This window comes from Manis pentadactyla, chromosome 14 (genome assembly GCF_030020395.1).
Source record: "Manis pentadactyla isolate mManPen7 chromosome 14, mManPen7.hap1, whole genome shotgun sequence".
NCBI lineage: Eukaryota > Metazoa > Chordata > Mammalia > Pholidota > Manidae > Manis > Manis pentadactyla.
In genome coordinates, this window is record NC_080032.1 from 31167547 (window position 1) to 31194327 (window position 26781).

General features: G+C 46.0%; 1 protein-coding gene across 3 annotated transcripts in view; it reads left to right on the forward strand.

The window, feature by feature from the left end:
- SCN10A (sodium voltage-gated channel alpha subunit 10) overlaps positions 1 to 26781 on the forward strand; it is an 84267-nt gene that overhangs the window by 10230 nt on the left and 47256 nt on the right. For 2 of the 3 annotated variants that reach the window (XM_036921660.2, XM_036921661.2), the window contains exons 4-11: positions 14518 to 14646; positions 15168 to 15259; positions 17285 to 17480; positions 17874 to 17963; positions 20873 to 21014; positions 21145 to 21339; positions 22006 to 22176; positions 25250 to 25540. In XM_036921660.2, coding sequence (XP_036777555.2) covers positions 14518 to 14646; positions 15168 to 15259; positions 17285 to 17480; positions 17874 to 17963; positions 20873 to 21014; positions 21145 to 21339; positions 22006 to 22176; positions 25250 to 25540 — 1306 coding nt within the window. The remainder of the gene's footprint in view (positions 1 to 14517; positions 14647 to 15167; positions 15260 to 17284; positions 17481 to 17873; positions 17964 to 20872; positions 21015 to 21144; positions 21340 to 22005; positions 22177 to 25249; positions 25541 to 26781) is intronic. The other variant, XM_036921662.2, reaches the window with a different exon arrangement.

The window sequence follows — 26781 nt, forward strand, 5'->3', positions numbered from 1 at the left end:
GCACGCCCTTGACCAATGTCCCTCTTTTCTGCACTTGAAACAAGCTCTTGAAGGGGGCTTGTTTGTAAAGGGGCACCAGGTTGTGGTTTTATCAGCTGGGCCAACATTTGGAAATTGGCCTGATCAGCCTTTTGTTTACGGCGTTTTTTTCTCCTCCTCCCGGTTATGGAAGACTTTAAAGGCCACTGTTAGGATCTCAGTCTGTGGGGTAGCGGGGCCCTGTTCTAACTTTTTGAGTTTAGCTTTAATGTCGGGGTAGCTTTGAGCCAGGAAGTATGTCATAAGGACATGTCTCCCGTCAGGCGTTTCTGGGTCCAGGCTGGTAACTGTAATAGGGCTTGAGTGAGTCTGTCTAAGAACTCAGAGGGTGTCTCCTCCCTCCTTTGAATTATGTCCTGGAGCTTTTGAAAATTGACTACTTTACGAGCTGCCTTTTTCAGACCTGCTATTAAGCAGCAGGCGAAGATATCTCAAGAGCGGAGACCCACTGCGGTGGGGGACTGAAGGGTTCTGGCTCAGTCTGTGGGGGAGAAACAGGTGATGGGGGCAAAGATGGAGGAGGCTCCTGGGACTTAGTTAGAGGGGGGCTGAAAGGCTCAGGCTTGATCTGCAGGGGGGTGAGGTGGGGGAGGAGATGGTGGTGGAGGAAGGCGGAGGGGCTGTTGTAGGAGAGGAGGGGGAAGGGAGTGAACGGGAGTCTTTTGTGGGGGAGACGGCTTGCAGGCTAGGAGAACTTGGGGGGAGGCGGGGGGTTGGGGAGGCGGAAAGCTTCGGTAAAGGGAATCTCCTTCCATTTTTTCAGGCGCTGGCTGTAGGTAAAGAGATCGCGAGTGATGTTAGGATCAAGAGCTCCCCCTGCGGGTCATTGGTTGTGATTGTCTAGGGGGTATGTCGGCCAATCTTGGGAGCAGTATTTACGGAGAAGTTTTGGTTTTATATCAGGCGTCAGGGAGAGGGTGGCTAGATGCTTGAGCAGGCATTCAAGAGGTGAACTTCCAGGGAGGGATGAGGAGGCTCCCATGGCTAAAGGACAGAGAAGGAGACAAACAGGGGAAGACGAACGGAGACCCTCGGACTGGGAGCAGAGCGCAAGGAGACAAAGGGCGTCCCCGATGATCCTTGGGGGTCTGCGGAAACTTGTATACGAGTCGGTTTCTTAGGAAGTGTGGTCGTCACCCAGACTTCTCTAAGAAGGCAGAGTGCCGGAGTCACGAGGTACCTAGTACTAGGAGTTTTCGGCGGAAGGAATGGAAAGAGGGGGGGGGGGAAGGGAGCGTTCTCATCCGCAAAGGAGTCACCTCGTTTATGGCTGTTGGAGGAGGGGCCTGGGGGTCCGCCGCAGCCGTGAAGGCCTGAGGCGGGGAGAGTTCCCTCCTGGTCGGGGAAGAGCGGCCCGCTCCTGGAGAAAACTTACCCAAAGGCCAGAGAAGAGTGGTGAGTGTGAGGAGCCAGCACCGGAAAAAGAGGACGAGGGCAAGCTGCTACTGGTGTCGGGGGAAGACGGGGCCCAGTTGGGGTGTCCCGTCTCCCGGGTTTCGGCACCAGTGAAAGGAAGGGAGCGACACACAGCAGCAATTCACCGGAGAATTCCGCTTTATTAGGGAAAGGTGCTGGGTTATATAGGAAGGGGCATGGGGTGATTGTGGTGTCACTTCTACGGGGCTGGTGGCTATTGGCTAGGTGCTGGGATTAGGGGGGCGAGGGGTGATTGGGCTTCAGGTGGCGCCGGCGGGAACCGAGGACCCGGAAGAGAAGCAGGAGGTTCGCCATCTTATGGGTGGGGGCCCTTCACTCCTTCAGCTAGTTCACCCATCCCCCCATCCCTTCCCCCATGGCAAACACGGGTCTCTTCTCTGTGTCCCTGAGTCTATTTCTGTTTGTCTTAACCTTTTTCTTAATCAAGGAAATGTGAATTAAAATCACACTGAGAGATTATCATATAGCCATCCAATGAGGGAAATTTTAAAGTGTGATAATACCAAATATTAAGAAAAATAAGGAGTAACAGGAGCTCATACACTGCTGGGGGGAGTGTAAATGTGTATGACCTCTTTGGAAAGCAGTGGGTATTAATTACCAAGTAAAGGTGAAGACCCATACACATGACCCCAGTTGTACTTGTAGGTACACGCACTCAAGGGAAATAGGCCCTTATGGGCAGCAGGATATAGCAGCAAGGAAGTTTATGAACAGGGCGCATAAAAGCCAAATCTTGGAAATAACCCAAATGTCCTTAAATTGTTTAATACATTAAATATCTCTGTTATAGTCTTAAATGAGATAATTACAGCAATGAAAATGAATAAAGTATGGCTCCACCCAACAAGGACAAGTCTCAATAATATTGTATTGAGCATAAACAACAAAAAACAGACTCGAAAGATGACCCAAGTATGATTCCATTTTGTCATTCACACAAAACTCAAAAACAAGCAAAACCAAACTCTTGTTTCCGGGTGAACAGTTAGATGGTAAAGATAGAAATAAAACCCCTCGGGCAGAGGAGGGAGGATGTAACTGGGAAGGGATGTGTGGGGTCCTCATAATGTTCCATTTTGTGACGTGGGTAGATGTCACACAGCTGCTGGGGACTGGATTCATACGGTGAAGCCCTGCACCCCCATGTGCTTACTGGAGAAGCAGGCCTCGGGGAAGTGATGTGGGGTAAGTGGGACCACAAAGCCACATCCCCACAGAGCTGGTGAATGGACAGCGGGGCTCCCGCACCATGTGGGCACAGCAGACAGTGTGGGTAGCAAGCTGGGAAGGGGGCCCTGCATCTCCAATTCCCAGCTTCTAGGACAGTGAGAAGCAAATTTTGTTGCTCAACCACTCAACCTGTGGTATTTGTTATGACAGCCCAAGCTGACCACTACACAGGCCTTCATTTTACACCTAATTTATGCCTCATGTGGGTTTTTATTATTCATGTTACATATCATAATAAAAAGCTTAAAAACAAGACAATTTTTTAAAAATGACCATTGTATAAAATGCAGAATACTGGAAAAATATAAATCAGATGTTAGTAACTAGGCAGAGAAATCAATGTTTTGGTATATTTAGTATTTAATGTCCTTCTCTTTCTCTGTCTCTCTGTCTCTGTCTCTCTCTGTATATACCGAGATCATACAGCATGTAAAATCTGTCCTTACTTTGAACTTTCAATGCGAAGCATTTTCTCTCAAAAGTTATTTGGGGATTCTGGTTAAATATGGGAGATGGCAGGCATGCATTTTACCCCAAACCTCACAAAATGCCAGATTAAAATGACAGCGTGGGGATAAAAGCAGTGTAAACATACAAGAACAAAGAGAAGGAGAAAGGAAGGCGGAGGATGATAGGTGTCAAAATTATCTCACAGACGGAAGGCGGGGGAGGGCCGACAAATGACTCAGCAGCTCGGGTCTCCTTAACCCACAGTGCCCACAGAGGGGGCAAGAATGAGGACGAAGACATTTAACCTCTGAAAGCCCAGAGGCCCTGAAAACGCCGACATAATGCAAAGAGGAAAGAAGGCGGAGGGCAGAGTATAATTAACTATAATTAAAATTTATGCATATAAAGGCAACCACCAGAACTAAAATTAAAACTTCTAACCTCAGAATCACACACACACAAAAGTATGTAAAAATATAGATGACCTGAGTAATGTAATTAATAAGACAGATCTGAATCTATCAAACTATCAAACTATGTTCCCTGAAAAATAGAGAATATACTGCCTTTTCAAATAACCACGCAAACTGACCAGATATTACCACAAGAAAGCCTCAATAAGCTCCAAAAAATAGGACTAATAAAAGAAAAACATTCTTTGCTCACATTACAATAAAACAATAACAAAACCAGGGGGAAAAAAGAGAGCCTTTGTATTTGGTCATTTTAAAAACCTCTCTTAAAAGAGCTCTTAGATGAAACAAACTACCAGCTGAAAATGTCTGATTTCTAGGGAAGAAAAAATTAAAACACTTTAATCAGATCCTATAGGATGTAGTTGAAGACATGCTCAGAGATTAATCCACAACATTGGGGTACAGAGTATTTCAGTAAAAAAGTGAAAAGAATTATTTAAGTACCTAACATGCAACTAAAAAAAGAACAATAAAGGAAAGCAGGAAAGAAGAATTAACTTAAAATAAAAACACAAGGAATTTAAAAAATAGAAAAACAGTGGAACTAACAAATCTAAAAGCTATTATAAAATATATGCACAAGACCTTTATACTGAAAAATGAGAAAACATTATTTATTTATTTTTTTTCCAAACATTTGTTCTTCCTGGGTTTTAAGCCTTCCCAGCCTTCAGACCTGGACTGTACTACATTATCAGTGTCCCGGTTCTCAGACCTTCACACTGAAACTGTGACTACACCACTGGCTCCCCTGGGTCTCCAGCTTACTGACCCATCTTGCAGATCTTGACTTAATAGCTTCCAATACTGCATGAGCGAATTCCTGATAATAAATCTCTATAAATAAATAAATTACATATAAATATATCTCCATTCTCCATCCTATTGCTGTTTCTCTAGAGAACCCTGACTAATGCAAATGGATTCTTCCCTACAGCCTCAGCCGGGGGTGTGGCCCTTCTAACATCTTGATTTTAAACCTGTGGTATCCAGAACTGAAAGAGAATAAATTTCTGTTTTAAGCCAGAAAGTATGTGCTAATCTGTTATGCCAGCTGTAGGAAATTTATAAACTGGTCTTCCCTGAACTCTCCCATTCAACAACCTTTCCCCCATTCTGCATCAGTCACCATTTCACAGTTGTTGAATTTAGTTTGCTAGTACTTTATTAAGGATTTTTTAGTCCGTATTTCTAAGGGATGTTGGTCTGTGGTTTTCTTTTCTTTTGACATCCTTTTTTGTTTGGTATCAGGGTAACACTGGCTGATAGAATGACGTGGGAAATATTCAGCCCTTCTATTTTGGCAAGTGTGTGAAGGATTGGTATTAATTTTGTAAGTGTTTGGTAGAATTCACCAGTGAAGTCATCTATGTCTGGAATTTTGTGGGAATATTTTTTTATATATATATATATTTTTAATGGAAGTATCATTAATATACAGTCTCATATTGGTTTCAAGTGAACAACACTGTGGTTCAACAGTTACCCATATTATTAAATCCTCACCCCCTCTAGTGTAATTACTATGTATCAAAATAGAAAGATGTTATAGTGATTCAATTATATTTTTATACACTTTCTCTGGAATGCCACAGGAAGGTGTGAAAGATGTCACTTTGGTGATTTAGATTTGCTATACACATTTAATAAACTAGGTATATATACTGTTCGGTCATTCTTGTGAATTGGTAAATGTGTTAATTAATTTATTTATTTATTTTATTAAGGTATTATTGATATACACTCTTATGAATGTTTCTCATGAAAAACAATGTGGTTACTACATTCATCCATATTATCAAGTCCCCACCCATATCCCATTGCAGTCACTGTCCATCAGTGTAGTAAGATGCCACAGATCCACTATGTGCCTTCTCTGTGCTACACACTCTTCCCCGTGACCCCCCACACCATGTGTACTAAACATAATACCCTCAATCCCCTTCCCCCTCCCTCCCCACCCGCCCTCCCCCACCCCTCCCCTTTGGTAACCGCTAGTCCCTTCTTGGAGTCTGTGAGTCTGCTGCTGTTTTGTTCCTTTGGTTTTGCTTTGTTGTTATACTCCACAAATGAGGAAAATCATTTGGCACTTGTCTTTCTCCACCTGGCTTATTTCACTGAGCATAATATCTTCCAACTGCATCCATGTTGTTGCAAATGGTAGGATTTGTTTCTTTCTTATGGCTGAATAGTATTCCATTGTGTATATGTACCACATCTTCTTTTTCCATTCATCTACTGATAGACACTTAGGTTGCTTCCATATCTTGGCTATTGTAAATAGTGCTGCGATAAACATAGGGGTACATATGTCCCTTTGATTCTGAGAACTTGTATTCTTTGGGTAAATTCCTAGGAGTGGAGACAAAACGTTATTGAAAGAAATTTTAAAGCATCTAAATAAATTTAAGGATATCTTACACTATTGGATTAGGAGACACACTGAAATTAAAATTTCAGTGCTGCCTGAATTAATCTATAGAAATCCCAATTAAAAAATCCCAGCAGCAGATGTTTTGTAGAAATTGACTGAATTGATCTTATTTACATGGATGAAGCAAAATTTATTTTAACTATTTCCTATTGATAGACATTTATGTTGATCCCAATCAACATAATCCTCATATTTGCCATCACAATTCTTTGGCAAATATCTTGTACACGTATCTTTGCACACAGAACTTGGGTAAATGTGAGGAATTAACTCCTACAAGTAGAATTTCTGGGTCCAAGTGACATACAATTTTAATTTTTGTGATATTGCCAAATTGTTTTCCCAAGTTGTACCAATTGCTGTCCCCACTAATTAGAAAATCCATTCTTTCTAAAATTTTCTATTAACTAAACTGTTGACAAAGTTTTCTTTATAAACGCAGTTTGAAAAAATATAAAAGATAAAAACCCGCCTGTCTGGTCCTGGTTCGGAAATGTGTGTGGCAGGTATTGGATAGTATCCAGCATCCTTGGCCTCATGAAAATGATCAGATTCCAGATTCTATTTTTGAAATGCAAACTGATAACAGTCATTGGTTGTTTACTATGTTGCTAGAAGCCCAAAAGAAAGAGTAAATGTCCTTGGGATAGACTGAGGCTACCAAGATCATGCTGTGAGTTTCTGAGTAAAAGTAAATCATAACCATTGAGGAGTCAGCAGCCAAACTTATTGCCATGTTCTAGATACAGTGTTTTGGACACAAGCACTTCCCACCCCTCATCTGCCCTCCCTGCCATTGTATCTCCCTGAATGTGAGCTTTGCACTGTTACTTGCTGATAAAGGTGAGTCCCTGACCCCAGCTGCCTGCCTACTTGTCTCTTGTGGGAAGATTTTATATATACGTTTTTCCCATTTTTAAAATGCTTCTTGCTCTTGGAAAGAAACTGGAGATTCACTGGGGCTATAGTGGGGAAGGATATGTCAGATCGGGTCCCAGGAGAAGATGAAAAATGCAGGAGGTGCAAAAAGTGTCAGCAGTGACCAGAGCAGAGCTTTCCACCAGCCCCATTCCCTGAGTTCACAGGGAATCACTGAAGGGGCCCTGGGATGGCCCTTGGATGCCATCCCTACCCAAACCGAGAATCTGGACAAACATTTGACAAAAACACAAAGCCTCGATTTGGACGTAGGGAAGAACACAGTGGAAAGTTAAATGTTTTCTTGCCTGAAGAGAACAGGTGAAATGAAGCCAAATCTATGGCAAATGGGGCAGTGGATGCCTGGCCCTGTGTGCAGAAAGTGTGTGTCTTTTAAGATTTATATGAATGATACCATATTGTCTGCATGCTTTACCTGATGCTTTTTTAAATCACTGTGTTTTTGCGATTTGTCTAAATGGATACAGGTAGGCTTATTTCATTTGGTTTTTACTGCATATAATATTCCACAAAGGTATTCTCTCGCATTTTCTTCTGAAAGTTATACTACCTCTTTCTACATTTAGCTATTGCATTCTCCTTGACTTGTGGGTGTGCATGGCATGAGGTAGGCCTCTAATATTTTCCTATATAGCTTATACCAATACCAGTTTTAATAGATCATCATTTTCAGAGTGATTCCCTCTGTCATGCACCAGAGTCCCATGCATATCCAAGTCTGTTTCTTCCAGTAATTTACTTGTTAACTCTCTGAGTCAACACCACACTGATCTAAACACTTTATAAGAAGGTTTGACCAGGTTGATCATAGCAACTCTCATTATTTGTCTTCTGACTATTGTCTTGCTTCCTTCCGGTTTTTTACTTGTCCACATAAATTTAAGGGTCATATTTTCAAGCTTTTCTCTTACAACTCTGTTGAAACTTTGTAAATGCATTTAATTGATTTATGACCATAGGAAGAATAGCCACATTTATAGCATCAAGCATTCCCACACATCAGCATGGCATATCTCTCAGTTTCTATAGCCTTCTTTTATATTCTTTCATAACATTTTATAATACCTCATGTAAAGTTCTGACATTTCTTATCCCTAGGTACATTATCATTTTGATTGTCCTTCTGAATATTTTTTCATTTTGATTGCTAAGACATATTAATGTTATTAATTTCTGTATATTGGTTTTGCATCCAGCAGCCTTGCTGAACTTAACAATTCACAGCCCTTCTCTGTGGATTCTCTTGGGTTTTCTATTTAAACAATTACATCATCTGCAAATAATGATGAACATTTTTCTCCCTTTATGATTCATATACTACTTGTTTATTTTTCCTCCCTTATTAAATGGGCCAGGGCCTCAGCACAATGCTGAATTAAAGCTACAATAGTGAGCACATTTCTTTTGCTCTTGATGTTAAAGAGTATGCTTCTAATGTTTCACGATTATCATGATGACTATGGAGTTCTTATTACCCTTTGTCAAGTTATGGAGATTTCTTTCCACTTCTGGTTTGCTTAGAGGTTCATTATTAATGGGTGTTGGTTTTTATCAATATTTATATTTTATTAAGATTATTGTAGTCTTTAATCTGTTAATACAGTAAGTCACATTAATAAATCGGCCAGTCAATTTTTAATGGTTTCAGCTTCATCATTGCTGGATTCCATTTGCCAGTATTTCATTTGATCTGTGTTGGTAAGTGAGACTGACCTATGATCTTCTTGCAAACTATTCCTTTGGATGGTTTTGCCATCTGTCTGCTTTGGTGTTTTCCTTCTGTGAACTCCAATTCTTCTCAATCTGTTTTGCAGAGTAGTTCAGCTCTCTCCCTCCCCTACCATGTTTCTCAAAAGTGATCTAAGGATCTCAGTAGTCTCTAGCTCACTGGACAGGTTCAGAAGGAAAAGCAAATGCAATCATTTTATACACAGATAATTTAGACATCTGAAATGTAAGATTAATCATAATTTTTATAGAATTTCTTTTTTATGTTCTCAAAAGCAGTCTATGTGCTTCAAGGACTGACTCAGTTGTTATGGGTTAACCTGCAGTTAATCATGGTAATTTATCTTAATTAATGTACTTTATTGTCCTCTGACAGTTATTGTTTACATTTGTTAAACTTGAATTTGTCATTGTAACTGTTGCATGGCATAATATCACAATTCAAAAAATGAGCCATTATTTCAAAAGTGGCTTTCAGTAATAAAACAATGATGAAAAGAGAACAGGAAATCGTACAATGTGAAATAAGGTCACAAATATAAGTGGGCTCTGTCATAAATATAAAGCTTGAATCTGTATGTCATGAGACAAGTGGACAATGGATGGGGGTAATCTCTCAAAGGCAGATTAAAAAAAATAGAAAACAGGGAGCATGACAATGAAAAATGAAACTGAAATTTTATTGGATCAATGACCCTTTTGTCCCAGTACCCAGTTTATTATCTGTTCACATTTTGATCAAATAATAATATAAAGCTATGAAAACGTCCATATTTTCCAATAAGGCTTATCAACCTCAGTGTTAAGCCAATTGACTGTTGCTAGTACAAAAACAAAATCAGGCTTTCTAGTATAAAGCTGTCAAAATCTGATGTTAAAGGTTGAAAAGAAGAATAGTATAAAATCATCATTTGTCCTCATAGCAAAAACAAGTACATTTACGGTCTTGCTGGTAAAATACAAAACCAGATTCCAAATCAATGGCAAATATTGTTGTAAAGAAAGCAGGAAACAACTGGTAGAATTCTTTTATCAGAACTATTGGATTTCTCATAATGTGATTGGCATTTAAAATCAATGACTGTTATGTGTGTAAATGAGCAGACATTTAACTTTAGAGTTGAATTAACTCTATTAATAAGTCAATTGTCAGTATATATTCACCCTAAAGTGAGAAACAATGACTTTTTGTCCTATTTATCATGAAGCTAATTTTAAAAGAAGAGACTTCTGACTTAAAGCTTAGTTTGTAAGCTATGAAACAGACTGACAAAGCCCTGTAGCTTGTAAACCCCTGTTCATAGCAGCACTATTCACAGTAGCCAAAGGTATAAACAATCCAACTGTCCATCAACAGATGAATGATTAAACCAAATGCGGTCCATACATACAATGGAATATTATTCAGCCTCAAAAATGAGTGAGATTCTGACATCTGCTCCAACATGGATGGACCTTTTAAATGTTAGGCTAAGTAAAATTCACCAAACACAAAAGGACAAATACTATATGGTTCCACTTATTTGAGGACCTAGAACAGGCAAATTTGTGGAGGTAGAAAGTAGAATAGAGGTCTCCAGGGAATAGTGGGGAGTGGTGTGTATTGAATCCAGTTTCTGTTTAGGAGGATGAAAAAGTTCTGGAGATGGATGATGGTGATGGTGGCACAAATTTGTGTTGTACTTAATGCCACTGAATTGAATACTGAAAATGGTTAAAGTCGTAAATTTTTGGTTGTGTGTATTTGACCACACTGAACAAAGGTAGGTTGAATTGGTATTGAAGAAGCTCCAGCCTCATGATTAGCAAGAAAGGGATCACTGCACAAATGAAAAACGTTGCTTCGAAACATGCTTCATACATTCTTCACGGGAAACAGTGGGGGTCCGCGGCCTCCAGCCCCTGGACACTAGACATCAGGATTTCTTACAGGTGACCAGTGGTGCCCATGGCTCAATGGCTGAGAGCTCGACTTTTTCCCAATCCCCAGTCATCTTCTTTCATCAGGAAAAACACTCCAGATATGTCTTACATATTAAAAATCACATCCAAGTGCTGCAACTGAACGTGGAGAAACACCTTCTGAGCCAAATGCCACCAGAGAGAAAACGTGACTACCAGCGGCCGTCTCCCAGGTGGGCCACTCTGGGGAAACACTGAAAACAGCCTGGAGAGAACCCCCTGCATAATCTGGGTCTGTGTTTGATTTCAGAAGCCAGAAATATCCAGCAAGCCTTCCCCACAACCTGTAATTCTGACTTAAGATTTTCTAATTTAGAAAATATAAAGAGTGGGAGGAACCAATAAGATATGGAAGCTGACAGCAAGCAGCTACCCAGCCAGCTACAGATTTCCCTGGGAAGGATTTCAAATACTGCCTCTGCTCTCACAGAAATGAAAACACATTATTGCTAGTCACTCTATTTTCCATTAAAATTTTCTTATTTTACTTTGTTTCTTTTACTTTTTTACTATAATATAGTTGGCATACAATATTATTTATATTGGTTTCAGCCGTACAACAGTGATTTGACAATTACAAACATTCCTAAGTGCTCACTACCTAGTGTAGTTACCATCTGCTATTCACTTTTTATTTGATTTTTACTTTTATTTAAGATATACAGGCTTGTGGATAAGAAGCTCACAGAGTTCTATAAATATTCTAACAAAAACAGCAGTTTCTTGTTCCTCTTCTCCTCACCCTAATCCCGTATTTCCAAAGGCAGCCACACTCAGCCTTATTATCTTTCTTCTGTGCCTCCCTGTCTCTAATATTATAGTCATACTACTATTTTTTTTTCCATTATAGATGTTATCTGTTCACTTTCTATGAATGAAAAAAGGAATTAGGTCCACATATCCATACTCATTTCCTCTGCACTCATCTTGCCATTATATCATAGCTTTGGGGTATATAATCAGATAATGTGTGCATCATCTGACTACATATGTGATTATAAAATAGTGCTGCTAAGCATAGAGTATTCACAGTTGTGTCAGGTGGTGTATTTTTATTACATTTCTTTTTTATACAAATGTTTTTGTTTCCTCTGGAGTTAATAAGGATTTCATTGCTTCATTTGCTCAGTTTTCTATATACTTATCATTACTTTGTTCCCAAACTCTTCTCCGGAGGTTCAACTTATTCAAACACATTAAATTATCCATCAGTTTTCATTTTTCTGGGGGTAGGGTGGGAATCACTCCTGAAGTCCTCCACCTCCTGCCTCAGTCTTCCTGGCCTTATGCACAGGTCTTTTCCTGAGATTTTTCCTTCTCCCAGTTCATTTGGATTCCATTTGTCTCTCACCAGCTCCCAGATCTTCCTCTTTATTGGTTTCTTCCTTGTTTTGGTGGAGCATATCCTTTAGTAACTTTCTAAGAAGGGTAGAGGGGGAGTAAATTTTCTGAGACTTTGTAAATCTATAATTGTCTTTATTTTACCCTTATCTTAACAGTTCAGCTGGGGAGAAAATTCTACAATTAAAAATTATTTTCCCCCCAAATTTTGAAAGTGTTGTCCCATTGTTTTATAACCTCCAAGGTTACTGTTGAGCAATCTGATATTTTGATTCTCAGTCCTTTGCATGTGACCTGTGATTTTCACTCAGTCAGAAAGGTTAAGTTCTTTTCTTTATAATGTTCACAATGTTCTCAAATTTTGTGATGTTCTGCCTTGATATGAGATTTTTGCATTTGTTTTCCTGAACACTTAAGTGTGCTTTTAACTGAATACTTAGATCCTTCAGTTTGGAGAAATTTTTTTGAAATATTTCTTTGGTAATTTTCTATTTCTGTCTCAATTTCCTTCTAGATCTCTTATTAGTCAGACATTGTATCCACTGGTCTGATTCTCTAATTTTCATACTTTTTAATCACATCTTACCCATTTTTCTTTTTGTTCCATTTTCTGTGGGATTTCTTCCATTTTATTTCTTCTACTCCTATTAATGTTTTAATTTCACTGTCATAGCTTTTGTTTTTATAAGTTCTGTTTTGCTCTTTGAATATGCTTGTTTATAGCCTTCTGTCTTGTTTTATGTATTTAGAACAGTGTCATCTCTTAACTCTCTAAAAATACTAACGACATTTTTTTTCCTAACTTTTCTTTTGTTCCCTGCATTGTCTCTTTTCCTTTTCTTTCCTTTCTATTTGGTTAATTTAGTCTTGTGCTGGAAGCATCCTTCAAATTCCTGATGCCCATTGACAAGCTGTCCACATTAAAAGTAAAGCAACTTCTTGGGCTATTAATCTGACTGCCAGGCTTCTAGAAATGTACTAAGAGGCAGAAGTAGGGGGTGGGAGGGTTGTCTGCTTTTTGGTATGTACATTCCTCCTTTATTCTCCTGTTTCAGTATGCAATTCTCTCCTTTCGCTCAGTTCTTGAGAGAATGAACATCCAGTTTATTCTAGAGCAGAGGAGGAAGTCCCTTACTGAATAGGGGGTGTGGACTGGGATCTAAAAAGCCCAACTTCTTCTTGTAAGGACCTACAATCTGTTCTTTCTGTCTCACTTGCCACCTCTCCCCAAACCCTGCTTTCCTCAGAGGCCTTTAGCATCTCTAGGTCCTGAGCAGCTCTGCAGTGTGGGTTAGCTTGCTTCAGGGGACTCCCCGCCCCAGCTCTGGTTTCAGCTTTCTTGGCTCTGCTCTGTCCGTTACCACTCATTTATCTGCTCTCTAGTTTCCAGAATGTGTTATTGTGTTCTCCACTATGTTTGTCCTGATGAGCTTATGCTTTTTAAAATAAGCCTTGTACTATCATTTAAGAAGGATTTCAGAAATGATGGGGGAAACTGTATATGTTCAGTCTGTCATATTTAATCAAATGTCTTCCCATATTTAATATCAGTGTTTATGTTTATAATTTCATAATTTTAAACAATTTAATGTTTCTAAAGTTATATATGATTTTCATGTGTACTTGCATTTCTTGGGTCAGTGTCTCAAAGCATAGTGCTCCCCGCCAGCGCATTAGCATTAGCTGGAAACATGTCAGCAATGCAAATTCTTGGGCCTTACTCAAGTCTGTGGAATCAGAAACTCTGGGGATAGAGTCTGAAAATCTGGGTTTGAACAAGCCCCCGAGGTGGTTCAGAAGCTAGAGTTTGAAAGCTACTGCAGTAGATAGGTGATTGGGGAAAACACAACCCTACTCTCAACCTCAGCTCCAGATCTGTCTTGTCAAATCCAAACACAAAGTGCCCAGCAGAAAAAAAAGGGCTGTTTTGAGACGATTTCCTTACCAGGCTTCATCGTCCTGAGAAAATGTTTATGGATTTAGGCACGCTTCTCTTCCATGACGCGTAGTTTCCTGCCTCGAGTAGCTCTTGGACTGAGATCCCAGAAACGCAGGCACGGTGTGAGAAAAGACAGGTTGGGTAGAGAGGCTGGGAGAGGAGGGCTGAAGCAGGGCCTGTCCTTCCCCCTCGAGCCATCACCAGGTTGAGGAGGAGCCTCCAGCTTCCCTCAGGGCAGGGACTCTGGGAGCCTTGGGGACAGAAGGACCTTGTTCTGAACCTGGCGAGGTTCTTCACCTGCTCTTGCGCTCTGCCTCCCTGCTGTAGATGCCATGGGGCGTGTCAGGGGCTCGTGGTGCCTCCTCACCCCTTGCGCTTGGCAGCCGCTCTGAGCTCCGCGGTCTGTGTCTGGTCTCCTTGCTGCCCCTTCCCTTCCCGCCCTCTGGTGACCTCTGTGGCTCCCTCTGGAGCCCTTCCCCGCCCTTCCCTCTGTGCTGTCTCCCCCGCACGGTGAGTGCTCTTCCCCACTCCCCTCCCAGGTACGTCTTCACTGTCATTTACACCTTTGAAGCCTTGATAAAGATACTGGCAAGAGGATTCTGTCTAAATGAGTTCACTTACCTGCGAGATCCTTGGAACTGGCTGGATTTTAGCGTCATCACCCTGGCGTGAGTATTTCTCCAAATTGTTGCACCGTGTGTCCAAAGGTGAGGGGGGGCTCCCGCGTGTGTCCAGGCTCACTCTGGGGGTCATCCCTTGGCTCCGTCATCTCCCTCACTTGGAATTGCATGGCCTGGGTTTTTCTTTCCCAGGGAGCACTTTCTGAAGTTAGTCTCACACCCTCAAGGAGAAGCCAGAGACCTCAAATCTGACCTGATAACGGGCCTGTCTGGGGGGATCAGACAAGACTCCACCTTGTCTGCCTGACATGAAGGTCTTTCCCTGAGGAACCAGCAGACTGGTGGGCCAAGCCCACATGCTTGAATATCCATCCATACATGTAGTACACGGAACCCTCTAGATCACAGAGCGCCTTCTCAGAGGGGCCACTCTGAAAGATACGGTCATCATTAAGCCAGAGTTAGTGTCCATCTACAGGTGGACGTGCCACCAGATTGTCCTTATTCACGTGCCTGCATCCCCAGGACCCTCTCCTGGCAGGGATGCTGACCAACTTCTGGTCCTCCAGGTACATTGGTGAAGCAATAGATCTCCGAGGGATCTCGGGCCTGCGGACGTTCCGTGTTCTGAGAGCTCTAAAGACTGTTTCTGTGATCCCGGGTGAGCTGCTTTAACCAGTACATCACTTCACTTCACACAGCTTAATATCCTCCTGTGGTTTTCTCAAGAGCCCTGTAGAGTTGAGTGTGTGGGCTATTGTCCCCATTTAAGGACAAACTGAGGCCCAGAGAGTAGAAACCCATCCCGAGTCCTCATCATTAGTAAGAGGCCAAGTGTTGCCTGGAACACTATGCTGGGGTTCCTAGGCCCCTGCTTACGGCCCTGCTATCACTGAATGACAATGGGGCCATGTGGTGGGGTTCAGGCAAGCCTCCAGACAGATTCTCATTTAACCTTAAACCAAAGGTGTCAACTTGGGAGTAAGGAGGAGGGAGAAGGCCCTGGGCTCTAGGAGCATCTTCACCTTCCGTAGAACTGAGGTGAATACAGGAGGGCAGGATCCACAGATCCCACAGAGGAGAAAAGAGTTGGGTGATCCCTGATATGGAGAATTCTGAAACAAGAGTGGTCTGTCAGCTTCATTTTATTGGGCCTCCAAGATCTCTGTTGCCGCCAGTAGCCCAGTGACATCCTCATCCAGCCCTAGGTTGGTGGGGGGATGGTGAGGCAGAGGCCAGCTAGCACCAAGGCAGGACTCCAGGCGTCATCCCCGTGGCTGAAGGATCATCCCCCCACTCCACCCCTGAGAATCCATTCCCTCACCTGGAGAACACCAGCCTGTGTGTGGAGCAGAAGCCCTGTCTGCTGTTCTCCATCTGGCTCTGCATGGCAGGTTGGAACATTGCCCCTTGCACTGGACAAGCTTCTCCATGGGACAGCATTACCAATAGGTGCTCAGCCCCACCACTTGCTGTCGCCCTCACCTACTTAGCTAGGAAGCTCCTGAGTCTTGCTCACAAGACCTGGCTTGCCCAGGCTCTGTCTCCTGCCTTGTCTCTCTCCTCTACCTGCCCTGCATGGTGCTCCAGGATCTTTCCGTGAGTCCCCAAGGACCCCATGCCTTTGCTCATCTCTCAGCCTCTCCCAGGCCAAGCTGCTCCTTCTGCCAGGACAGCCCTGCTCCTTTCCTCTCTCAACTCAGACTCAGCCCTCAGGGCCCAGCCAAGGTTTGGTCTCCTCCAGGAGGTGCTCTGGTCTTTCCTGACTTCACCACACTCCCCCCCATCCCACCATCCCTCAAACTCAGCTAGGAGCTGCTCCCAGGTGTGCCCACCTGCCAGATAATGCTGTGGCACTGCCCCTCAGCTGCCCGGCAACCCCAGCGCAGGCCCACACCTTAGCCCCTGCTCAGCCCCAGCCAGGGACTGCACGGGTGGTGCTCAGTGGGTTCTGATGTTCAGCTGGTGCTCCAGGTGACAAGACTGGATGGATCCCAGACTGCTTCCCCAGTCAGAGCTCCTTCTGCTCTCCTAAGGTGGTTTCATGTGCCCCAGCAACAAACCGCCTCCTTAAACACGCAGGGTTCCAGCTGTGATGCCACTGAACTCGGCTCTGAGTCCCCGCCTCTCAGATTCCCTGTCTCTGTCTCATGACTCCAGTGTCGCTCATGGTGTGTCTCTCCCTGTTGCTTTGTTCATCTTCCTTCATGTCTCTGTCTCTCTCTCTCTCCATCTCCTTCTCTCTCCTGAGCATCTCCTGCCCCAACTTCTCATTCTCACACACAGTGAGGTTCATGTGACCTCAGCCTCCAGCGACTTTGCAGAGCTGGGGTGAGCACAGAAAGGCAGCTGTGCGGTGCCTGGAATGGAGCAGGTACCGGATGATTACTGTTTAAATTGAACTTTTACTGTCAGGAATTGATCAGCCGCAGCACGATGAGAAACACATCGCCGGGTCTCAGGTGCCTCATCTATACACGGGGACAGTAATCTCACCTGCCCACCTCCCTCTCTGCTGACCATGAGGTTCCCATGAGGGACTAGGCTTGGAGCTGCCTGAGAGTTTGTAAACTGCCTCACACTGTCTGTATTGAGGGGGTGGCACCCTAAGGTGCAGGTGTGTGGGCATGTGCATGCTCTGTGTGGCATTTGTCCACATGGACTTCTCACTGTCGTCTTTCCGCAGGACTGAAGGTCATTGTGGGGGCTCTGATCCACTCCGTGCGGAAGCTGGCAGATGTGACCATCCTCACCATCTTCTGCCTGAGTGTCTTTGCCTTGGTGGGCCTGCAGCTCTTCAAGGGCAACCTCAAGAACAAATGTGTCAAGAATTGCATAGCTCTCAACGAGACAGCCAATTCCTCCTCTTACAGAAAAGACAAGTGGAATCCCTGCCATCTAGATGAAGGTCTGGCTGGCGAGGGGTGTGAAATCCCTGCACACCTGTGTAGACAGATACTGATTCCTCTTTCCTGCTGAAACGCTTCTCTTGAGTTGTGACTTATTTCCAGGTCTCCTGTTTTCTGGGGCCCGATGTCCCTTTTACAAGGAAATGAACTATAAATCCAAGAACAAGTCTTCCTGCTTCTCCTGGGGGAGGCTTGGACCTACATCCACTGCTCAGCTTCCCTCATGGGACTTTTCCCCTCGCAAGTGTCCCAGTGCACCCACTGGGTTCGTGTAGCCGAGGGCCCACTTTGCTCGGGCAGAAGGCTGAGGCGCTGTTGCCTTCACTGCACAGGGCTTGAGCTGGAGGGTTCAGCACCAAGCACAAGGCTTCATGTCTTCCTCTCTTTTTCAGATTTCTACTTCAAGAAGAATGGCACTGCTGATCCCTTACTGTGTGGCAATGGATCTGATGCAGGGTGAGTGCCCCGCCCCGGACAGAGCACCAGTGCCCTGTAGTCCTTCCTCCTTGCCATCATCACTTTCTGGGCAGAGACTGGGTTGCAGGTCCCGAGAAAGATGTAGAAATGAGTAAGTCATGGTCTCTGACACTCCAGGATCATGAGGACGGCATCTATGAGTTAGCTTTTGCCCTGTAACAAAGAACCCCAAGATTGTGTGGCTTACAACACCAGCCATTTACCTAGTGCAGCATTCAGCACGTCAGCACATCGGGCTGAGATCAGCCAAGTGTTCTGGCATTGACTGTGCCCACTGGCACAGCCACAGTGGATGCGTTGGCTGGGGGCCAGCCAAGCTGGGATGGCCTCCGTGGGGCAGCCTCTCTCCTCCACATGGTCTGTCCTCCCCCAGCCTGGTCTTGTTCTCGCAGAAGGGGCAGGGTTCCAAGACAAAGAATGCTGGTGTACAAGGTTCCTTGAGAATTAGGACTGGCACAGTGTCATTATTCTATTGAGCAAACGAGTCACAGAAAAGGTTCCAAGCGGACTGGGAAATAGATTCCATCGCTTGGTGGGAGAGCTGCAACTTCATACCACAAAGGAGTGTGAACACAGGGATGGGAATGACTGGGGCTGTTCTTGCAAACAAGCTACCCAGGAAGGAACTAACATAAGTGTGTTTTGTGTCAAATGCTCTACATTGAATCATCACAACTCCAACACAGGGCTTCATTATCTCACAGAACAGAGAAGGAAACACGTGCATCAGACTTTGTGATTTTGAATTCTTGCAAGGAGCCAGGCACATAACAACAAATGAGAGGAGTAGGCTGGGCAGGAACCATGGCCATGTGAGTTCATGGCCCGTCTAAAGAGGGCAGCCACTGCTCAGTCTGGCTTTTGGTTGCCAGGTGGAAATGTGGGTCCACTGCTTTCAGCTCTTCCAACTTTTAAAACAGAGACAGGAAATATATTTTTATGTGAAATCTCCCAACTATAAACATTGGCTACCAATGCCAAAAAACAAAATCTACATATTGTGAGCCAAACAAAATATTCCTGCAAGCCCGATTCAGCCTGCAAGCGGCCAGTCGGTGAGCTCTGATGCATACACATAAAGCTGCTACATTCCTACCAGTTTCGTTGAGGAAGCTCCATGGCTCCATGGCTGAAGAAATGCCGTGAGGTGGAGGGGCAGGGCAGGAGGTCAGGGAAGGCTTCCTGGAGGCAGTGGAGGTAAGGACTGAGGGTCAGGACGATGTCTCCAGGCTGGGTGAAAAAGACATGGTTTGGGTGGAGGCCATTCCATGTGATAGAACAGAAAGTGACACAAAGCAAAGGGATAGGGGACCCTTCAGTCTGTCTGCTGCTTTGGCCACTGGAGCAGGAGTGAGCAGAGAGAGTTCAGGCAACAGATCAGAAAGTCTCCATGGCTGCGGGTCGGGAACCCTGAGCTCACATGACCCCTCTCCCTGAAAGGCTAAACCCCATATGGCCCAAGTGGATCTGGGTGGGACCTGCATGGAGCTCTGCCTTAATCAGCTCGTAGGAAAACCATCACAGAAGGAGCTGAGGGGCGAGGCCAATAGGCAAGCTGATCAACACAGGCTCCTTGGCCTCTCTTTTTTTTTTTTTTTTTTAATAATTCTCAACATTCTTTCACACATATTATTCCAACCCATCCCTTTGTAGCTTCAGGTTAAAAACAGCAGGAATTTTAAAATTTGCATTACATAGGACATTTTCTATGCTGAAGGCACTATGCAAGAGACTTTGCACAGAGGGATCATGCAATCCTTCGAGCAGTTTGGTGCTGATGTGCAGCTACAGCAGGTTCTGTGGAAGACATAGAAACAAGGCTGCCCTCAGTTAACCAGCAAACCTACAGGGAATGGGTTGATTCCCTGGGAGAACAAACTGAACGGGTGTTGGCAAGCATGTGGAGAAAAGGAAGAGGCGATCGTTAAGTGCTGGTCGACAGAGTCTGGGAACTCACAGATCTCCAGAGAAAGAATTGGGAGTGAATGTAATCAAATTGCCAACACCGTCCTCAGTTGTATGGGTCCCTGGATTGTTCATTTGGTGGGTGTCTGGAATAAGGAGATGCCCAGGGGTTGGTGTTACTGGAGGAATCCTGGAATCATAGAATTCTGAACTCAGCATTACCATGTCCTCAACCGGGCTGTCCTTCTGGGTTGGGTGGGTGAGAGCAACCCGCATGCCGCCGTGAGCTTATCTCAACATCAGCTTACCTGCTTACATGAGAGAGGAGCCCAGCCCTCCCCACCCCAAACGCCACCAAGCAGTCACCTTCCATTTGGCCTTCCTGCAAAACTCAGTCTTCACAGGCTACTGGACAGTTATATTTCACCTTCTAAATAAATATCTTGGTATCTGTGTGGTTTTAGGCAAGGGACTTCCTCTCTCAGAACCCCACCTTCCACATCTGTAAAAAGGGGTTGTTGAGATGATTGAATCATGGTGTTTGTGAAACTCTTAGGAGAGAAAGATGCACCCAGTAAGTGCTCAAGAAAGGGAAAGGTTCTCATCGTTCTGTAAAATTGGTCGGTGAGCCTGGCTCATGTGAGCTGTCCTCTGATAGACAGTTCTGCAGGGGATGCAGCTGGCTCAGGTTTTATTCACCCTGAATCTCTTCCCCTCATGTGAACATGCAAAGAGCTTGGGACGCCACGTCTGGGCAGTCGTCTGGCCCTCCCCAGGCCACTCCCCTCTGCATGAAACTCAGAAGTGGAAGTATTATTATCCACATTTAATGGCAAGAGAAGCTGAAACCTAAAGGGACAGTCGAAGGTCATCCAGCAAAGAGGAAGTCTTCCATTCTTTGACTCCCAATGCTGCAGGGAAGGAAGGGGCCCCCCAAAAGCAGGGGACAGTGCAATTGATGACCTTCTGTGTTCTTGCTGCAGCCGCTGCCCTACCGGTTATTTGTGCCTTAAAACATCTGACAACCCGGATTTTAACTACACCAGCTTTGACTCCTTCGCTTGGGCTTTCCTCTCCCTGTTCCGCCTCATGACACAGGATTCCTGGGAACGCCTCTACCAGCAGGTGTCGATCTGCATGTCTCCACATGGACTTGGGTTGGAGCCTGGGGGGTCAGCTGCATGGCTCCATTTTTCCCACAGGAGCCTGATGAGGTCAGGGGTACAGATCTTTCTTCTTTCTCTTGAATCTGCAGACCCTGAGGGCTTCTGGGAAAATGTACATGATCTTCTTCGTGCTTGTCATATTCCTGGGGTCTTTCTACCTGGTCAACTTGATCTTGGCTGTGGTCACCATGGCCTATGAGGAGCAGAACCAGGCAACCATTGATGAAATTGAAGCCAAGGAGAAGTTCCTGGAGACCCTCGAGATGATCCGGAAGGAGCAGGAGGTCTGTGAAGGGTGGGAGCTTGGTGAGGTCTGTTGCAGGCTGTGTGTTCTTGATGGAGGTCTGGACCAGCCTCTTAGACCAAGGCTGTCATCCTAGGGAACTGCAGGGAGAGTATCTGAGACCATCCTAGGTCAGGTTTTATCAAGGAGAACCTAAGTGAAGCCCTCGTGCAAGCAGTTTGTTAAGGGGTGCCCTCAGGAGGGGTGAGGGATGCAGGATGGGAGGGAAGAATTAAATGGGAAAGTGGCCTCAGCTGGACTACCTGACGTCCGATGGCCAGGGGCACTCTAGGGTGTGACTGTTCCAGAGTTAGCCCTGCGTTGAGGCAAGAGGGCCAGCCTCTGGGCCCCTCCGCTGCCCCAGCCAATCGTACAGTCAGGAAATCTCTGCAGAATGCTGCAGCTATGGTCCTGAGCACCTACCGCTCACGCAGCTGGAGAGGAGCCTCCTGATCTGGTGAAAGGAATGTGGGCAGAGTCTACTGCAGGGTGAGCCTGGGAGACGTGACCCAGACGTCACTCTTCCTGCCATGTTTCAGTCCCCCAGCTCCTAATCCCGACGTCTTCTGTTTCAGGGGCCATCACCATGACACCCCATGTCTGGGGGACACATTTATGCTAAGCTCAACCAGATACCTTTGCCTCAGTGGCTGTGCTCTCTCCTCAGGTGCTGGCAGCCCTGGGGATTGACACGGCCTCTCTCCACTCCCACAATGGGTCACCTTTAGGCTCCAAAAATGCCAGCGAGCAAAAGCACAGAACGAAGCCAAGGGTGTCAGAGGGCTCCATAGACAACAACAGGTCACCCCAATCTGACCCTTACACCCAGCACACAAAGGTAAGGGCTCAGGTCTGTACCCTAAAGACTGCCCACCTTTGCAGCTGCCATGCACAGTGGGTTGGGGTGGGAAGAGGCATGTAGCAGGGAGATAACTGGGGCATAGAGATTCAGAGGGTGTTTTAGCAATCCAGGCTCTCTCCCAACCCACCCCCTGCCATGGTGGCCTGAACTAGGACAGGGACCTTATGAATGGTCAAGGGGCAGATTTCATGGGAGGCTCAACAAGACTAGGACTCAGGGTGGAAGGAGAGAGGAGTTCAAAGGCACTCCCCAGGACTCAGGAGCACTGGAGGCAGAGCCAGGTTTGTAGGGAAGGTCGAGCCCGCATGGGAACCGCTGAGGTGTCTGTGCACCTGTGGCCATCAGGGGTCGGCTTCCCTCTGACCTCAAATCTGAGGTTCTGGAGCAGGTGGGGAGCCTTGCCTTTGCTGCTGGCATCCACAAGCTTCTTTCTGACCGTCCGCCTCGGCAGCTCTCCCTGTTGCGGGCCCATCGTGACACGCCCAGGGGGGGATGACCTCAAACGCTGTGGCAGCTCTGCCTGCCACCCTGACCTTCTCCCTGCCACTCCAAGACTCCCTGAACACCCTGAGCTTTCTACCACCACCTCCCTCTCCCCTGGGAGTCCTGTGTACCCCAAATATGCCCTTTCCACAGGCCAAAGAGGTCATAGCCCCTTTGTGGAGCAGCGATTCCCACACTCATCGTGCGGGACAGGGCACCAGCCCGGCCATCCATCAGGCCTCCCCACCCCCACTTTCCCTCAGGCTCGTGCTCTGTGCTCATCTGAAGGGTGCTTTGTAAATCCCATCTCTATAACCCAGGCTTGTGTGTGCACTTATGGCATGCATGCTCACAGTGCACTGGCCCCAGGGACACCATGCTGGAGCATTTCTCAGGGTCTGTGGCCTCCCCTTCCTTGTTCTGCCTCTTTTGAGCATCACCTGGTGTACTCCGGGCCCAGTTCAGAAGACATTTCAGAGGGGGTTTGACGAGGCTCTGACCGTCACAGAGCAGGATGACTCACAGCTTCCGCAGAAATGTTATGTCACTGTAAATCAGGCTTTACTTCCCCACTTGCAGTAGCCCCACACAGGTAGCCCCTGCATGGCCAGTAACTATCCGGCACGTGTGTGTTTGTCTCTCCAGTGAGGCTCACCTTCAAAGGGAAAAAGGAGGTGCAGTGTGGGTTAATTCAGCAGTACTAGGTGCCTGGTACAGGAGATGGCTGAACCGTGGCCTGCTTCCCGAGGACTCCCATTTGGTTGGGGGAGGCAGACAAAAAACATCTATGTGTTAAATACTTTATTCAGGACACAGACACAGTGCTTTGGGAATAGAAGAGGAAACCTCCACTCCTATGGAGTATATCAGGAAAAGCTTCATGGAGGAGGGAAAAACTGAAAACTGAAGTGACTAGTACATGGGTGGGTGGGGTTCCTCCAGCAATTGAGGGCTGGGAGGATTTGGGGAGGTGTACATTCCAGGCAGAAGGAAGGGAGCCCTCTTTGGGCACTTCTTCAGTGCTGACTGATTGAGCTCAGTCCCTTTAAGAAGGCACCTCCTCCTGTCTGCCCAGGTCCGTCTGTGTGGTGAATAGACCATGGGCAGTTTTTATACAAAACCCTTTTCCAGCCAGCAGCGAGGAGAGTTTAGGAGAGACACAGCAGGGGTTTCAGGGAACCCATGGGAACCCAGTGGCCCTCTAGGATGATGCACTTTAAGGGAAGTCTAATACTTAGATTCACAGGTCATTGCCCACCATTTGTCAAATAGGGTAAGTCTGAAACATTAATTGGTAGGTAGCCAGGGAGGCACTGCCTGTCCAAAATGGGACCCAAATTTTCTCCTTAGTTTCTTCACTGGTTTACTTAGCACACAAGTGCAAATAACTCAGTTGTCCAGTCTTTAACATGGATTTGCTAGCTCTACTGCTTTGCTTCAAAAGTGGAAAGGATTTGTGGATTTTTGTGAACTCCATGGTCCTCAGACATATGTTCTAGGCAGAGTGCTCTGTTTACAATAGCAGAATAGCAATGATGCTTGCTGGGTAGGACTGGGCTTCCAATCACCACCAAAGGAAACTGTGGCTCTGTAAGGTAGGGGGTAAGTGAGGGGGACTCTTGATGGACAAGATGTCCCAATGTTGGTAGTTCAATAATAAGAGGGATTAAAGGAGGGGGGTTCAGCAGCGTGCTTAGAGTTTGGTAAGAAGCCAATGTTTTCAGAAGTACTTTATCTGACCTGAGACAGAACTGACCACCTGCTATGGCCAGGTTCCCATGGTGGCCGTGGGAACTGGCCCAGCCCGCACGCTAACTCCCCGGGGCTCTGGCCTATAAATCAGCCCTTCCCCTCTGCAGCTGGAAGCCACATGGTCCCCTCAGAGGAAGAGTCTGATGGGAAATGGTTATTGATTTGGAGGAATGGCATTATCCTTCCAGGAAATTAAGCTGCAGCTCTCCCCTAATCTCCCCATTGTTGACTGTTCAAAGTCAGCCTCAGGGGACCCTGGAAGCTCACTACATTACAGAGCTCCTGTCTCCTTTGCTCCACACACTCTCTGCCTGGAGGGGCCGATCTGCTAAATTGCAGAACCTAATTTTCTGACAATGAGCGCACTCACTCACCCGGCAGCCGTGAGCACGCTTGTTCCAGGGCTGGCACGCGCTCACCTCTTAGGTCACAACTTGCATGTGGAGCAAGAACTTAAGACAGCTTTGTCCAGCCCTACGGCCAAAGGCTGGTAAGCAGCTGACCCACCCCGGTGACAAGGCTGTCCTCTGATATGTCGTTGGCCATGGTGACCTATTTGCTGATCTTAAGCACCAGTAATCACTCATCTCTCCTGGTCTTCTCCCAGGCTGTAGTAAGAATATTATCTTTCCCCATTCTCTCCCCATGTTCACCTAGAATACCCCTTAGGTCTGTGTCTTTAATTTTCAACTGGGCGGTCATGAGAATACGGCAGGGAAATTGGGAGTGCGTGGGGGAAGGTGTTGAGGTCCAGGTCTGCCTACAGGATGAACTTCCAGCCCACCTCCTTCCCTGCTCCTTTGGCCAGGCCCAGTCTTTCCTAGGCAGTGCCTCTGGGAGACGCCGGGCTAGCCATGGCAGTGTGTTCCGTTTCCGGGCCCCTGGTCAAGACATCTCACTCCCTGAGGGGGCCACAGATGATGAAGTCTTTCTTGGAGACAGTGGAAGCCATCGGGGCTCCCTGCTGCTGGGTGGAGGCGCTGACCAGCAAGGCCCCCTCCCTGGGAGCCCACTACCCCAGCCCTCCACCCCTGGCTCAGTGCACGGAGAAGGACAGCCCGCATTGCCCACCGGTGAGCTTGGCCCTGGAGTCGCTGATGTCTCGGTGAGTTTGAGAATGCTCCTGACTCTCTTGGGCTGCCTCCACAGCCCTGAGTGTGCCCCTGGAGGGCCCTTCAGACAGCGCTCTGCCAACGCCTGCCAGCTACACCCATCTTACAGACAGGGCAGGTGAGACCCAGAGAGAGAGATTGGGTTTTCCTGTGCTCATATGGGTCTTCTTGTTTTCTCTGCAACACAGCGACACAGATTATTTTTCAGGGGATCCCGTATTTTTTTTTCAGCATTTCTCTGTGCCCACTCACTATCACTGCTTTAGGCTTGTGTGCTTCCTGGATGAGTATGAGAAAAATGGAAAGTTCTCGTCTTCCTGCCTGTAGCTCTGTGAAAACTGTTCTGAGCTAATGGGGACCCAGAGAAACCCTGAGGGTGCCCTGGGAAGATCTTAACAGAACAAAGTCCCCCTGCTTTTCTCAGAGAAGCAGTAACTCACCAAAACACACAAGTTAGGCAACATGACTAACTGGCCAGCACTCTTCCTGGAACCATCACAGACTGCAGTGGCAGGCCCGGGCCCCTCACTGGGCTGGGAGCTCGGCTTTAACACAAGCGCCCCCTGTGGTGGTGTTCATTTTAGCTAAATTATTTGGCTAGTCAAGGTGAACTCTCGAAGCCCTCCTGTGTCACTTGGACCTGCGTTTCCACCACAGCTGGGCTACTTACCAACTGAGTAACTTTTAGCAAGTCCCTTAAATTCTTCAAGCCTCCATGTCCCCCCTTATAAGGAGGTTTCCAGATAGCTGGAGGGTCCGATGGAACCATAAGGTGCCCACATTGACATGTACATGTCTGGCAGATAATAACAGCAGCTGCTAGGCTCCAGGTTGAGTCCTCATGCTTGGAACATTCTAAACTATCTTTATTTGCACTAAGCTCTTACTCTGTACCTCTGAGTATCACCTGTGACAGGTGCTCAATAAATTCTTATTGAGTCTGGACTCTGGATGGCTTGTGCAGCGCTCAGTCAGATGTGGTGGGCCTGGGGCCTCCCACTTGCAGGGCAGGCATGACTAGAAGTGGGGGCCTAGCACAGAACCCAGACAGAGCTTTCAGGGACGGCCCAGAGGGAAGGGTCCAAAGGATTGTAAGGCAATTTACAAATGGATGATCAAGACATACAAATATTTTTCAGAGAGAGAGACCATGGAATCGTAACTGGGTGGTAGGTCAAGGAGGGATATTGGCCCGATGGAAGGGAGGTCAAGAGAGCCTACAGTGGAGTGGGGA